Source organism: Rhodamnia argentea, chromosome 3 (assembly GCF_020921035.1).
Source record: "Rhodamnia argentea isolate NSW1041297 chromosome 3, ASM2092103v1, whole genome shotgun sequence".
In the NCBI taxonomy this organism is placed as follows: Eukaryota; Viridiplantae; Streptophyta; class Magnoliopsida; order Myrtales; family Myrtaceae; genus Rhodamnia; species Rhodamnia argentea.
This window is the reverse complement of record NC_063152.1, coordinates 33,972,050-33,988,553: the sequence shown is the minus strand read 5'-3', so window position 1 is coordinate 33,988,553 and position 16,504 is coordinate 33,972,050. Positions and strand designations below refer to the sequence as shown.

Below are 16,504 nucleotides of genomic sequence, written 5' to 3'. Positions count from 1 at the left end.
CAAGATATGATATATCATTTGTTGTTAGCATAGTAAGCTAACTCATGAGTTCTCCTCATACTACTCCTTTGGACGATGTGCTTCAAATCGTCAAACATTTGAAGGGAGCACTAGGTAAAGGGCTACTGTTTAAGAATTATGATCATCTAAACACTATCGGCTTCTCTAATGCTTTGGGTTGGATGTTATATGGATAGGAGATCTACTTCAAGCTATTGTGTGGTAATTTAGTAGCGTGGAAGAGCAAGAAACATGTAATTTTCCAATCAAGTGTTGAAGCTAAGTGTCATGCTATGGAACATGTGACCGGTGAATTACTGTGGTTGAGTATACTGCCATCAAAGATTTGAATGTCACCGTCAAATCCATCATTGTTATATTGTGATAATCAATTCGCCATTCATATTGCATCAAATCCTATCTTCCATGAGCGAACCAAACACATAAAGATTGATTGCCATTTCGTCCAAGAGAAAAGTTCAAAAAGACGAGATTATTCTTCAACACACAAGGACGGAGGATCAACTCACGAACATCTTTATTAAATCTCTACAGGGAAATAGAATGAGATTCTTATGTATCAAGTTGGGATTATTTGATATCTACATTCCAACTTGATGGGGAGTGTTGGAAAGTATTGGTTGACAATGAGGATAGACTAGTAATAAGGGTCAAGATCATATATATAGCTATTCTGATTATTATTGAATAATAGAAACTGATTATCTCAGCATTATGTTATCACCAGAAAATTCAAAAGATAAATGCTCCAACAGCAAGACGGCGAACCGCGAATCCAGAAATCATAGGTAAAAATCAGAGGAAACCTTTTACAACATTTTTCCTAGAGATGTTAACATCTATCCAACCAGATTACACAATGAGAGTTGGCGGAAACCCTAGGAAAATTTTCTGCCATCTAATAATATTATTTTGAATTAAAAACTATACAGACTTAGCTGGCATTAACTATTCAAATGGACAAACACTTGGACAGTTTTGCTGACCTGCAAAAACCAAATACATCCCATCCCCAAAACTCAGCAAAACCTCAACACAGCATCTAACTCTCTTTCGTCGACGCAATTGTATCCCAATAAATAAGCTCGAGCTGCGAGACACAAGCACACACAGTGTGAGGCACGCGTCTATTATAACTAACAATAAAAGAGAAAGGAAAGAGTTCAACTAGTTACCAAATCGACCAGATCCCATGAATGGCTCAGCTTCATCTGTCACGCCAGCTTGCTGCTGCTCCTGAAATTTTTCATGCAAAAAAGGCAAAAGGATCAGTTACCGTTCCAAAGATTTTACTCTATGAGAACGACATATGCTAGCTGCCGACTCTGTGATACTGGTTATATAGATGAACAGACGATTGTTTTAAGAAATTTTGAAGAAGACGCTTTTCTACTCACAGCATCGGGCTCCATTTCAGCAGCCGACAGCAACCTATCCAAACAGTGTCCAGATATTTTGCAAACCAAGAGCTCATTGGCAGGATCCATAACAGTTTCTCTGCACGTCTCATCACAGACTGAAAGGAAAAAAAATAATGAAGGGAACCTAATTAGCAAAGACATTCCTGCAAGACACATAATAAATTCGACACACAATAGAGACTTGTCATCATTTGCATTTAAAGTATTTTACCGTGAACATTTCCAGTCTTCTCACAAACGAAGACATCGCCAATTTGGTGATAAGAACACGTTTCTCCCGAACAAACATGGTCCAGAACCAATGCGTCAGTGAACCCTTTGCTGCTTTTCCACATAGACACTTGATCAGCAACTGTCTTGTCAAGAATTATCCGGTCATCATTCACCTTCACAAGCAACCATGTACGTGAAATTAGAAGGATGAACTCACGAGTCATTGAGCAAACCAGAAACACACGGTACCTCATGGAAAATTTCAAGGAAAGTGACTCTAGTAGAGCATGTTGATCAAAGTATGCTATGTCAAAAATAATAGTGTAGTAATGCCGGTAAGGACTAAATGTCAAGCAAAAAAGCGTTTACAAATAAGAAACACTAAAGCATCAATCATCAAATCTTTTTTCTTTGACCAGCTTCCATGACTTTGTAACAGTTGCAATGCAAAAATTAAAAGGATCGACCAAGATATTGTTTGTATAAGGGTTAATACCATGAAAAAATCCAAATTGATACGCTTGTGATAAATAGCGGGTAAAAACCCTAAACATATACATCTAGCAATTGCCACGTGTCATCCAAATCAGTAATTTGACGATAAAATTTAATGAAACTAACGGAGGGTAAATTTCTTGCAGGTGTACCAGTTTGGGGTAAATTTATCAACGGTGTACCAATTTAGGGTTTTTGGTGGTTAAAAAAATAGTTTAGGGTAAATTTGTCATAGGTGTGTCGGTTTGGAGTTTTTCGTGATATTAACATTTCGTATAAAGCTAAGGAACTCAATGTGAAAATCACAGAAGAAGAGACCAAGTGCATATCTCTACCCAACAATCCGCCCTCTCGACGAAATTCCAGTCAAGTTTTGAACAAGCTATAGCTCAGGTACCAATTTATACAAAATTCCAACAAATCCAACCTTTGACCCGTAATATCATCACATTGAACATTCCTTATAAAAGAAAGCTCCATTTACCTGTGAAGGAAGAGGTGCTTGACTTCTCTTTGCAGCTTGCATTTGGATGTAGTATTCTTTAAACTCTGCTGGGCAATTTCTGACGAGTTCACTCATGTCCTCTTCATCACGCTGCAACCATGCAAGTATTTAGAATCAAATCAAATCAAATTAGGGAACCGACTGAAACAAGTGCGATGCGATTGGCCAGGTTAAGTACCGTCTGCTTAGTAGAAACAACAAAAAATAATCAAGAACAAGACGTCGACTCAGAAGATTCGCAGCTGACCAACTGAGAGATGAATGATAAAGACATTGTCATTTGTCAATCTCCTCTTAATTCAACATAGCATCCACCGTACTATCTACACTCACACATCTCTAATACCTCTATCTTGAAACATACTAAAGAGCCCCCTAATAGACGTTATAAGTGGCTTGCTCCCTTATGCTAGAAACTATCACAATCGATCTATTTAAAATTGTCGTCGGACGAATGTCAATCAAAACTTAAAATTGTTCATTTATTTATTCTCATCTCTCTGAGCATTTATGGGTTCCATTGGCCTTTATGCTGTGAGTGACAATGCTCCTGCATCTTGCTTTATAGAAGCAGACTAGCAGAATATCTATATGTCACTGTTTATTCACTTCTCTGGACATCTTTCACCATGTTACAAGCCATGAAGACATACCAACTGAAAAATCAACCACCGATTCTTTACTAGTCTACAATCAATTCTCATTTTGTTCCATGACTTTTAGCCTTATTTTGTCTGGCTTCTACTCCCCCATTTTCTAATTTTCTTCTGTCAGCATGCGTGCTTTATCCCATCCCAAACCAAGGGCACTTGCCATCCCACCCACAACAAAGGGCGAGTACCAACGAACGGCAGCAACTCTACTCTCGCAAATTGTATGGATACTGAAAATGCTTTTGCATTTCATTGAACTCCAGAGCAGAACATGCATCACAGTATCCATTGGCATCCTACAGCACTGTCACCACTAACATAATTTCACCCATGCAACTCACCACCTTGCTCAGAACCAAAGTCAAGATCTTTGATGTCTCTTTCACTGATATTACTTCCTTCTTCAGAGCCACCGGGTAAGGTCAGTGAACACACAAGTGTCGGAACAGATCATATCCACTCAAATTCTGGAGCTTCATGGACAACCAAAGTGAGCCTTTCAAATTGAGTTAATATACATCTGATCTTGGTTCCCAAAGACTGAACTAAAATTATTCATCTTGCCATCTTACCAGCTCTGTCGGGAAGACAAAGAAAAAACCAGATCCACCAATGTACACATCTCAATCAAAAAAGAAAAAATAATTTAAGCAATGCCTGCCTATAAACAGATAATTGTCGCAACAAAACCATGACACAATATCATCACATCATCCATTAAATCAAGTCACGGGCTCACAATTCCTTGTGGCAGTTTACACTTGGTTAACGTATCAAAGCTCTGATTTAGGAAGGAGTGAATGGACTGACTCAATTTGTTTGGACAAAGAACTGGAAGATTTTCCTCATACATGAACAAAACTAGACAAAGAGATGGAGTTAGCAGCTATGACATACACCAGAGGTTACGCTGTGACTGTTATCGAACATAAAAAGGACTGATGTGCAACAAAACAAACTGAAAAAGAAGTAGCAAAATTTAGACTCTGTAGGTAGCACGATAAAAAAATGGCCATGTACCTGGATATAGAGCTTCTTCCAAGCACATTGTCGTATCTTATTAGTTGGTGGCAGCAGACCCCACCGAATTCGGTACCTGAAAGAACTCAACACGATGAATGAAAGCTAGAGATCAGATCAAGCATGTAAACATAGAACAGCAACAGCAAGAACAAAACAAACTCAAAAGATCATTGCACTCATCCACTTCGCCCATCCCACTTTACTCTTTCATCAGGATAGTTTTCAATTTTAAAAGGGGGGAAAAAAAATCTTCCCACATCAACCATTGACCGATTAACACACTGAGAAGATTGTGGTCAGATAACTAGCTTCCAGATGGAACATTCAACCCACCGGCGCTGTTGAAGAACCTCTTGCATCTGCCACAGACTACAGGACACGATGGGCGGCAATACCAAGGGATAATAGGCTGAACGATAAGCCAAAGTCAAAGAACCTTATCTGATTTCTCTTCTTCAAATAAAAAAAATATGAGTAAAACTTCAAGAAGAACAACCAAAACAAAGGAAGAATACTAAAACATAGGAAAAGGGAAAAAAAAACTGACAAGAACAAAACTTTGCATGCTGATATGAGTGTGGCAGAGAAATAAAAAAAGGAAAATTGAAAGAAGAAAGAATTCGAAGAGGGACTCACAGTCGACGCCACAAGGATTCATCAGACGCTGCGTAATTCAGCGACTTACACGCCATCGAGCACGCCATGAGATCCTGCAGCACCATTCTCAATCAACTCAAGACATCCTTTTCTTCCAACAAGAAAGATAGAAATATCAGAGATTACGAGGAGATGATAAAATGAAATGAAAATTAGACCTCGGATGAGAGAAATTTGAGAATATTGGGGAACAGCTCCGGAGGTATCTTGCTCAGAATCCCCGTGTCCAATCTCAACGAGACCGCGTTCTTGCCGTTGCTCCTGCCATCGCCTTCTCTCTCCTCCTGCGCTTCTTCTCCTCCCGAACGCTGCCGTTTCGCTCCCGACTCGGCAGCGTCGACGCTTTCCTGTTGGGGAAAAAAAAAAGAAATTGGGATCGGATCGAATCACTCTAAAAATCGAAATTGAGGAAACAAAAATCGATAATGGAAGCAAAGGTCGGATCTTTACCTCGGAGAGGATCTCGGACTCGAGGAAATTGGCCAGGCTCTCGTCTTCGTTGTCCGATGTCGACATGGAGGAGGCTCTTCCGGTTGGGGAGCGATCAAGCCGCGATTTTTGAGCGTGCCGGCGATTAATCCGATCGATTCACGTCAGCTAAACGCCATGAGAGCGATAGAGGGAGGGACAGCGTGAGAAGAGAGAGAGAGAGCGCCATGAACGAAGCTCTGCCAGACTGCGAGAATCCGTCGATTCTCGCGTGGGAATGCATTTTGGGCCGACCCACTCTGTAAGCCCAAACCCCTTTATCGTTTTGGGCCAAAGCCCAAATACTTGGCTGAAATTTATAACTACCTTCTATTATCATTTGTGTTATTATCATTGTTTCTTTTGTTATTATCATTATTATTTTGTCGGAATTGTTGTTATTATTTAGGGCGTGGGACAACACTTCTGAAGCGAAGATTCGTTTGGTAACGCAATTTCTGGAATAGAAATTCTTTTGATTACGCAATTTTATTTTTCTACTTCTAGAACATTTTTTTTTTATTTTAAAAGTAGTTTTGGGCGTAAGTTCTCCGGAACTTCCGGAGCAAAAGTGTTGCCAATCAGAGAAGTCTAAATTCTTTATTTTTTCGACATTCACTGGAAATTATCTTGTCTATATGTATTATCTTTTATATTAACTAAATTCTAAATTTAACATGCCGAAAGGAGTAGATAAATCGAAATGCGAGTTCATGAGAATAGGGTGACTATCGAAAAATAATAAGATAACGGCTTTAACGGATCGCCCAATATAATTTCATGTCAGTGATGTATTCGCTACATACGATTCCATTGTTTCATAGCTTTCTTTTTTTCAAGATTATGATAAAAGGAGTCGCAAACTATTCTGTTGTCCGCAATCAATTGACGGACGAATTAAGCTCCCCAATCAGCATCGATGAGGGACATTCCACCGGACGGCTCTTTCTCTCCTTCCTTGTATCTCCTAGAAGAAAACAAAGGAATCCTCCACCATTTGTCCCTCTTTTTATGGAACTTCTTTGGGCCTTTGTCAATTATTGAAGCAATGTGCAGTCCAGTCCACACACAGGCACACGCACTTTTCATGGATCCTTGGATCATCATCACTTGCTCGATGACAATATCTTAGGCTGAAAATTCAAGGAAAGCTTTTCATTTGTTAAGGACAAGGAGCAATTTTTCTGTAAAGAGGAAAAGCCTTTCGATTTGTAAGCCCACCAAATGCACAACTTGTGAGAGGGTAGCGCCCTTGGCACTTGGCCGTTCAGTTGATGAACAAGAACGACGTGAGACTGATGAACAAGAACAACGTGGGACTCGCACTTGGGTCCGAAGATGAAGACTCAACTAGAGAGAGGGGATGAAGCGTAGGGAGGCATGTAGCTGTCTTCACGGAGAAGCTGAGGAACTTTTGAGGTTGAGTGGGTCCCATCCAACTGAAAACCATGTGAAATCCGAAATGGACCCAACCGAGCCGTAGGATGATGACCACCAAAACCGAAAAAAGTAAAAAACAAAACTTTAAACAGAAGGGAATTCTCGCACACAATTTAATAGACATTGACCAGGAAAGACTCGCTCCCTGTGCCATCTACGGGAAGTAGAAGAACTTTCATCGTTATCGCCCTTGAAAACGGGAAATCCCAGATTCAGCTCTCTGAGTTCTCTCCTTTTGACCGTCCCAAGCAAGCAATTCCATCAAGCACCTGCTCATCCTCGAACCACTAGTGTGTGAAAAGTCTCATCGTTTTTTATCAGATTTCTTAGTGTCTGCTCAGAAACATAGAGGGGTGTGTGGAAATGGCGGCTCCAGGGAATGGGAATGCGGTTGGAGGAGGAGGGGATGCGTGGAGGGCGCACGCGGCCATGGTGCTGGTGCAGCTCTGCTATGGAGGGTACCACGTAATTACCAAAGTGGCCCTCAACGTCGGCGTCAATCAGCTCGTCTTCTGTGTCTTCCGAGACCTCCTCGCTCTCTCTATCCTCGCCCCCATCGCCTACGTCCGCGAGAGGTATCTCTCTCTCTCTCTCTCTCTCTCTCTCTCTCTCTCTCTCAAATTTGCAACTAGGTACGATTTGGATTCTATCTTGCGATGTTACTGTGTGTGAATCCGATGGTTATAGCATAGAAAGGAATAGGCTTTTGGGTTTGAATCATCTTTTGCATCCCTGAAATGGTTACTCCAAATTGGTTTTTTTCTTTGGCACTGTTGAATATGTTGTCTTTGACTCTTTATCTTGGCCATAATCTGCTGTGTCTAATTAAATGCAGAAATTTGTGTTCTTAGTGTTCTACTGCAGTTAAACTATGCCTTCAGAGTACATCTGAGCAGATCTGCTTAACGTGTTGTACATCGATGTGGTTAAGCTGAAGTCATGATTTTTCCCTTTGGTTTGCAGAAGGACGCGGCTTCCCATGACCAAACGCCTCCTTGTGTCTTTTCTCTTCTTGGGATTAACTGGGTATGTCCGATCTGCTTAATGTGTTGCACATCAATTTGATCTTGAAATATCTAACGGGGGGTGGACACAAACTAGTAGCTTGATTTGTTTGCACCATACTTAGTTTTACTTGCTCATGGTGTGTATGAGTATTACTCTCTTTGGGAGAATCCCTCCAATGAGAAAGATGCAATTAACTAGGTCTTTATGTTACAATTTTTTATAGTATGCCCTTTCTGTGAATTGTGGACAGGATTTTTGGCAACCAGCTGTTGTTTCTTATTGGTCTTAGCTACACGAATCCAACTTACGCTGCTGCCATTCAACCTGCCATTCCTGTCTTCACCTTCCTCTTTGCAGTTATGATGGGGTCAGTCTGAAATTCTCATTTTGTTGCGTGATTCTGCTATGTAGTGTGCATCTGCATGGATATATCAAATGCTGTGTTGTTTTTCAATCAGTTGTTTTTTATTACTACCAAAACTATGTAAATAACGGATGAACTTTTTGTGCAGTACAGAAACAGTGAATTTGCTTAGGATTGAGGGTCAGGCAAAGGTTGGAGGCACTCTTCTCTGCGTTTGCGGTGCAGTATTAATGGTTGTGTTCCGTGGCCCTGCTTTGATTGGATACAAGGAAGCAGATTTTGCTGCACACAGTGAGATAATAGCCAGGAGTCAACCGGAGCCTGCGGGATGGTTCTTATCCAGCTTCTTGGAGTTTGGAATTGAAGATTGGCACCTCGGGATTCTATGTCTGATTGGAAATTGCATGTGCATGGCCGCCTTCCTAGCTATTCAGGTATGGAATATTATGAAGTCTATTTCTCTAGTAGAGACTAGCCAGGGTCTTCTGCTTCCATCGTTCTACTATCACATTTCCTCGAAGTTCGTCTATTGCTAAATGGCATCTTGTAATTTGATAGCTACTGTGTGAGGAATATTCGCTCTATTTTTTTTTCTGCCCAATTTGATTCTTTTTGCCTTGATCAGTCATTTGCTAGCCATTACTATGCAAGGCTGTGACATTCAAAAGTTCGTCTTTTTTACCCTATTGTCCACATGTCCTAACAAAGCATCATTAGTCTATTTCTTTGGGAGCGAATATCACAGTTTCTTGCTATTTGTATGTGCTTTATGGTATGACCATATATCCTAATTGGGGAGGAGGCTGCTAGGAATGGACCTACCTCTGTCTCTCTCTCTCTCTCTCTCTCTCTCTCTCTCTCTCTCTCTCTCTCTCTCTCTCTCTCAAATCTTTTTAACCGATGTGGCTAGAAGGCGTAATTGGGTATATTACCTGTAAGAACTTGTGTCATCTTTGTTGGATCTCTATATAAACTTGTTAGTGGTATGAACTACTGGCAGCTTGTCCTCTGTTAGTGGCCTTCATTCTTGTTATATTTTCCATTCACTGGACATACTTCTATCAGTTATTACATTTGAACCCATGGAAAGACTTCTTGTGAAACCACTAGTTCCAGTCGTCTTTTTACTTTATATGTGACCATTTCTTAGTTTTTAATGATATAATGGATTGGTGTCTGTACAAAGAAGGTTATATCAGTGTCCTGTACAAAGAAGATTATATTAGTTAGGATTTATCTTGCTTGTTTCTTTCTCAAAAAGAAGAAGAATCAATTTCCTTTCTTCCTTTTTTGTATGACTTATCAACTTGGAAATGTCATCTGAGAAACTGCTTGCACGTTATGCTTATTTGCAAACAGCTTGCTACTTGAACTAGGGTTGCCTAAACAAGATAGTCATACCACTGGTGTCATCTAAAGGGTAATACCTCGAAAAACCCCAAACCGGTACACTTATAATAAATTTATCACAAACTATTTTTTTACCACCAAAAACCCCAAACTGGTACACCTGCGATAAATTTATCCCAAATCATTTTTTTACCATCAAAAATCCAAATTGGTACACCTGTGATAAATTTATCCCTAACTATCACATTTGTGATAAATTTACCCTCCGTTAGTTTTTCGTTATATTTTTACCATCAAATTGTTAAGTTGGATGACAAGTGGTAGTTGACGAGTATACCAATTTAGGGTTTTTACTCTCTGTTTGTCACAGATACATCGGTTTGGGGTATTTCGTGGTATTAACCCGATTTAATAAGAACCGACAAAAGGTAAATTTGTCACATGTGTACCGGTTTGGAGTTTTTGGTAATAAAAAATTTAGTTTGAGATAAATTTTTCGCAAGTCTACCAGTTTGGAGTTTTTGTTGGTCAAAAATATAGTTTTGGGTAAATTTGACACGTGTACCGGTTTGGGGTTTTTTATGGTCAAAAACATAGTTTAGGGTAAATTTTTCACAAATATATCGGTTTGGGGCTTTTTATGGTAAAAAAATTAGTTTGGGATAAATTTGTCACGTATATACCAGTTTGGGGTTTTTCGTGGTATTAACTCTCATCTAAATAGGAGGCTGCGTCATATCATTACATCCGGCAAAAGTCTTATACATGCACCGATATAGGGAAAATTTCAAAAAATGGCCCATAATCCTTTCATTTTCTCAAATAAGGGCCCCAAGTGAACTCTATTTCAAATGAGGGCCTGAAGCGCTCTTATTTTCTCAAACAAGGGTCCGAAGTGAATATTGCTTCAAATAAAGGCCTGAAGTGGCCATAAAATCTCAAGAAAGGGCCTGATTTCAAGGGCATTTTCGTCTTTTTACTTGTTTGATTTTTTTTCCGTTTTATTAGACTTTTCTTTTATTTTTTTTCTCAAAAAAAATAAATAAATAAATAACATACACAAGCGGGAGGGGCCGCCGCCCCACCGCCAAGGGGGAGGGGGTCGCCCGCCCTAGCCCGGATCCAAGAGAGGGCCCAACCCTCTTCCGATTTTCTCCCGGGCCGGTGATCCCGCCGGCCTTCGCCATGCCCACCGATCCCCCACCAGCGGTGGGCAGGCGGCCACGGGCGGGAGGGCTGCCGCTCCCGCCTGTGTGGATTTTTTTTTTTTTTTTTTTACTTTTTAAAAACAGAAAAAGGGAAAAAAAAATAAAGAAAAAATGAACAAAAAATCAAAATGGGAAATGATGAAAATGCTCTTTAGGCCGGACCCTTTTTTGAAACACTATGGCCAGTTCATGCCTTTATTTGAAATATACTATGCCACTTCAGGTTCTTATTTGAAACAATGTTCACTTGGGCCCTTATTTGAGAAAACGAGAGGACTTCGAGCCCTTATTTGAAATTTTCCCATTGATATATTTTGCTAATTTTTAATTTTATCTTGAAGCTACATTTGGTGTCTTGAGAAGCATTGCACCTTCTGCTATCCAATTTTGTTCTTCAGACTTTTTCTTAGACTTTGTTGTATCATGCTAAGTGGTACTCTTTTGCTTCATAGTACCGATTAAATTTTGCTGTTGTGTTCAAAACATTAATATCATGCGTGTAAGAATATACTGGTTGGGGATGCTGAATGGCAGTTACTAATGTATAGTGTAACTGTTTCAGGCTCCAGTTTTAACCAAATATCCTGCAAGCCTCTCCGTAACGGCATATTCATACTTCTTTGGTGCTGTATTTATGGTAACTGCTGCATTCTTCATGACAAGCGAGTCAACAGATTGGAGCCTCACACAGTCAGAGCTTTTTGCCGTCGTCTATGCTGTAAGTTCTGCAGATATACTATACATTGGCTTATTGGTTCTGTGACCTTGCATATCAGGTGGGCAGTTCTAAGATTTGTCTCACTGGAAGTCCTGCTTTACTGTAAATATATCCCAGGAAAATTATCAACTTAGTCAAGTAAATTCATCTTGTTTTGCTAATCTAAGAATAATGATAGGAAATAGTTTTGAAGAGTAAATCAGACAGAACAGCAGTGATTATAATTAGTTGCCTTGGCATTTTTTGCCAAAACCGTGACTCTGTTTGAAAGTATTCAGTGCTGTTACCGGGTGTTTTAAGAAAGATCAAGTAATGGCTGCTTTGTGTCGTAGAGGGGTAATATGGCTGTCTGTGGTCTTGGAGGGGGGAATATGCACCTTCGAGATTCCACTACCTCGATTTCCTCTAGAAAGAACTTGAGATTAGATGTCTTTGTTCGTAGATACAACTCTCGGTGGCCTTGAGTTGTATTGGCCTGACTATTTAATTTGCTAATAAATGGTGTTAACTTTTGTTAATCTTGTTTGGTATTGTTACAATATAGTTCAATCAATACGACTTTTTTTTTGGGGGGGCGGGTGTGTTGGGGTGCTGGGGAATAGAACCAGCTATGTATGGGATGTGTATTTGAACCAACACTTGCATAGCCGAATTCGGGTTGTAGATGCAACAGTGGGTGAAATCAGCAGCTGCGAGCTTCACGATGATTACATTTTGTGAGAATCCTGAGATAGGGTGTTGGATGATCCAGTGCTAGCTGGTGATTGGGAGTTATCGATAATGTGGGAGGAGCTGAGATCATATTAAGGTACTATTAATCTTGATTGAGGAGATTTATCTGGTCCTGGCAAATGACTCTCTATCAGAAATAGGTACCTTAGCTGTGAAGAAGTGCTAAGAACTTACAGAATAGGAGGCCAGAATCCATGAGCTTGATACTTTAAAATGGTTTTGTGGAGAAGTTCCATTGCTTCTTGTTGTTTTGAGCTATTCATCCACGGCCTTTTTTTTTTTAATTATTTCGGCAGATCTTGACGCATTAGCGCCTAGTGAGAGTTTTACAGTGCTTTCTTCTGTCAGTAGATTGAAGATATCAAAGTAAAATCTAAAATAATGATTTGGTAGCATTAAAGTAAGCAAGTTGGATTCAGTCAGAAGAAGGTTCAGAATTTGTTTGGCAGGTTTGGTGGAGTGTGTGTTGATGTGAATGGAATAATCTTTCCGTCTGGAAAGGCTTAAGGTTGGTGATTCTTTTGCTCACGGCAGAAATGAAGTCGCTCACAATCCAGATAAACAAAATGACGGTATGCAGAGAACGATACGCCAACTCGTCAAGAATTATGAAATCAGATTCTCTGAATAGATTGCCAGTTGATCTTGGATTTATGAGTTGGATGCAAAAATGTCGATTGAATAGATCATCTTGAGGAGATAGAAAATGTTTTCATTGCAAGAAACCTGGAAATCACAGTTGGCAGTTTCTCTTTATGTGTTACAATTAGTGCAAAATGCATTCTGGTACTAATGCTGTTCTATCTGACAAGAACATGTTGTCTTTTGCGAAAATTCTTTCTTGAATTTCACTTAAAGTACCTATTACAATAAATATTCTCTTGTAGGGAGTATTTGCATCTGCTCTTAACTATGGACTGTTGACATGGTCAAATAAGATCCTTGGACCGGCTTTGGTTGCTTTGTACAATCCACTTCAACCTGCTGCGTCTGCCTTTCTGTCAAGAGTATTCCTTGGGAGTCCTATTTACTTGGGGAGGTACTTTCTTCAATGGCAACCTTCGCATAAAATCGCTGTTTGATATTTCATATGATTTCACATTGTTTGTGGCTCTCTTGCTTAACAGATGTATGCTTCTTTTTGCACTGAATTTTAATGGTCCATAGTTCGTTAAAATTGCACATAAACTTTCTATAATGACAACAAAGCTGACTTTGTTCAATTTACCGGTTTGCAGCATCATAGGAGGAGCCCTTATTATTGGGGGACTTTATGTGGTTACCTGGGCATCCTACAGAGAGAGACAAGCCGTGATTGGGATTCTTCCTCACGTCACTCGATCATCAGAATCGCCGGTTCACAAAGATGGCCCAATTAACAAGTTGTCCGACCAGAGAGGACTCATTTTCTCGGGATCTTCTACAGCGTTACACAAAGCTTTGGATTGATCTCAGACGTCAGGTATTGTTTGCGACTAGATGGTGAGAGTAGCATCATTCATGCTGTTTATATATGCAATGAAATGTAAGAGAAACAGGATAATGCTGCTAGACTTTGTTATAGGGAACTATATGTTGACTCCAATACATTCTGTCACAGAAAAAATTAAGTTTTTCCTCGTGTTTCTTTAGAGTGATGGACGACTTAGGGGTGGCAAAAACTTCCTAGTTCAGGTCCATGTGGACTAAAATGACATGATATGTCGGATCAATGGGTGTCGCTCCAGACCCACCTTATCTGATGTCTCAGATCTATGCGGTCCACATCGACCGCATCTAGAGAAGAATACATACTCAACATTTTGGGGAGTTCACAAGTGTTAAGACTAAAGCGAAGGTGGCCGAGTTTATTTTTCCCTTTCCCTTTGCATTCTAATTGTTGTCCCAAATCCTGATATCTCTAACAGGGACGGCATTGTGAGTGACGGGCTTACGAGTACCTAGTTTTCTAGATGAGGTACGTATTCGAAGCCCTGGGCCATTTCAGTTGAGCTTTGGAAGAGGTCCCTCTTGAACCTGTTGACTCTGCTAGAGGTGTCCTGCCTACTACCTGTTGCTCTATTGGAACATGTTTGGTGGAAGGAATTGGAGGCAGAATAGAATGCAGGCTGGATGGAGTGCCCATTGCAGTTTCTGCATTCGGTGGGAGCTTTTGGGGGCGGCTATCGTTGGGCTTCATTTGTTACGCGGAAAGACTAGTTGTTGGAAAACATGTTTCTTATCCATTTGGCATTGTTGAAGAGGATGAGAGCAATGCAAATTGTGCTTAGATTCTAACAGACGGTTTACGTTTCTTGAAAGCGGAAATGGCTTTGTGTAAGCAGAATTCGTGTTCTTGGATTTAACTTGATCTCCATCGCTGCCATGACCATCTCCTTCACTAGCACTGAATACCTGGAAGCCTGAACTTGAGACCCTGCTCCCCCGGTGCCAAGCCTTAGGATCCGGCACTAGCAAGATCTGATCATAGGCTTGTCAGACCACGCGCTTTAGGATCTATTTGGTGGGCTTGGGCACGGGTCAGGTATAAAGCCCGATACGTCTCATTGAAGCCCAAGCCCAAGCCAGGTCTGCCAAGCCCACAAGTTAGGCCCAACATGAGGATTCGGCTAAGCTCGAGCCTGCCCAATGACCACCTCTTCCCCGCTCGTTCGGAAGAAGTAACGACAGGTCGAATGGAAATTGTCATCTCGCTCGATCCCATGAAGTGAATGAGCATGTTTATTCCCATTCCTGGCACAAAAGTCACTCGAATTGCTCAAGCCTGCCCAATGATCATCTCTAACTGCTCCAAACCTGATGACAATTCTCCGCTCCTGTCGGTGAAAGAGTCCGACGTCAGACTTTGCGACGCCAGAGGTTCTCAGATATTAGCTCCTGTTTCAACATTGAGATCGGTTCATAGTCTATGGCGCGGAAAACTCGTTTTAGTCGTTGCATTGACATCGACATCCACATCCTAGTACCTTTCTTTGCAATTAGAGTTTTTTCCCACTCTAATTAAACAACGCGACCGCGACTGAGCTATCTAACAAGCAAGTTAAAAGCAAGCTTTGTTGGCGTTCGGATCAAATTGGATGCCGAAATTTGTTCTTTTTTTTTTTTTTCCTAGGTTTCTTTTCAGAGTAATCACGTAGAAGCCTAAGCCGAAAGAAGAGGCCACCAGCCAAGACCCGGATGTAGAATCAGCCATCGGGCATCGTCATTTAGCGACAAGCAGCCATCGGTAGTTATTCACATAAAAATGAATTTTGAGTCGAGAGAAAATTGTTTAAATTTAATCATAGTCCAATCACAATGTAGGAATTATATGGAAACTTGTGTATTTTAGTGCAATCCAATGTCCGTTTTACGGATTCTTGAAATCCGATTGATTTGATCCAAATGGACTTAGTCCATATAATTTTCCCTGATTTGGGTCATATTGAGGAAATAGGGTTATACAGCTACTGCTCGGCCAAATTTTTGGGCGATGAAGTACTCTTAAAAACCTCACTAAACACATGAAATTCAACGATATGTAACCTAGGTGTTTTGTCTTAGTCATATGCCTTCTCCTAGGATAAGAATATCCTGCCATCGTCTTACCCGGCTCTCACGTGAGGCCCCCGTATTGTCATTTTAGATTCCTAATTCTGATGACATTGTCAGGACCATGCTTGAACTTCGTTAAGGACAACTTAGATTTCCTCCGTTGACAATGGAAACGAAGGTTTCTTAGGAATCCAAATCCATCACTAACAATCTCGCTTTCAACCCTCGAAGACAAGTCAGTGTAACCAACTATACCCACAAAGTCCAGAGAAATTTTGAAAAAAGTCTTCAACCTATTACACTTGTGTGACTTCAGTCGTCAACCTTTTTATTTGGTCCATTTAGTCCTAAACTTTTCGATAATATCCTAATAAAATCTATCCGGTTAATTTTGGTTAGGACCCTCGCCAAATGTGGGTTGGGAGACCCTCGCCAACACTTGCCCTCACCTGTGGAGGGCGTGCACGATCGTTGCCTAGGTGAGGTCAGCCATTGCCTATGGCATGTAGCCAGCGGCTAGCCATTGGCAAAAAAAAAAAAAGAAGGAAAAGGAAAAAATTGAAAAAATTATTACAAAATTGTAAAATTGTCAACGTCTAACGGTCGGCGTTAACATCAGCGATTTTGGGTAAAAATTGGCCGAGCAGACTTCAATGGCAAATCTGCAAAAAATTTCGGACTCAATTGTCAAAAT

At 40.5% G+C, this 16,504-nt stretch overlaps 2 protein-coding genes across 3 annotated transcripts; one reads left to right on the top strand and one right to left on the bottom strand.

Annotated features, from left to right (window-relative positions):
* Window positions 1-785: 785 nt before the first annotated feature.
* Window positions 786-5,683, bottom strand: LOC115747957 (F-box protein SKIP31). Its single transcript, XM_030684292.2, has 9 exons — window positions 5,439-5,683; window positions 5,147-5,335; window positions 4,968-5,041; window positions 4,329-4,404; window positions 2,635-2,745; window positions 1,654-1,828; window positions 1,419-1,537; window positions 1,197-1,257; window positions 786-1,111 (listed from the first exon to the last, which is right to left on the bottom strand). Exons 1-9 carry the CDS (start codon window positions 5,502-5,504, stop codon window positions 1,041-1,043), a joined length of 942 nt encoding a protein of 313 aa, XP_030540152.1. The 5' UTR covers window positions 5,505-5,683; the 3' UTR covers window positions 786-1,040.
* Window positions 5,684-6,994: 1,311 nt separating this feature from the next.
* On the top strand, window positions 6,995-14,607 carry LOC115747956 (WAT1-related protein At4g19185-like). 2 transcript variants are annotated; one of them, XM_030684291.2, is made up of 8 exons: window positions 6,995-7,471; window positions 7,860-7,922; window positions 8,155-8,271; window positions 8,417-8,702; window positions 11,389-11,544; window positions 13,164-13,315; window positions 13,515-13,738; window positions 14,184-14,607. In XM_030684291.2, exons 1-7 carry the CDS (start codon window positions 7,260-7,262, stop codon window positions 13,723-13,725), a joined length of 1,197 nt encoding a protein of 398 aa, XP_030540151.1. In that variant the 5' UTR covers window positions 6,995-7,259; the 3' UTR covers window positions 13,726-13,738; window positions 14,184-14,607. The 2 variants fall into 2 exon arrangements, with proteins under 2 accessions (XP_030540151.1, XP_030540150.1); XM_030684290.2 differs by lacking the exon at window positions 14,184-14,607 and having other exon boundaries at window positions 6,996-7,471; window positions 13,515-13,896.
* The last annotated feature ends 1,897 nt before the right edge of the window (window positions 14,608-16,504 follow it).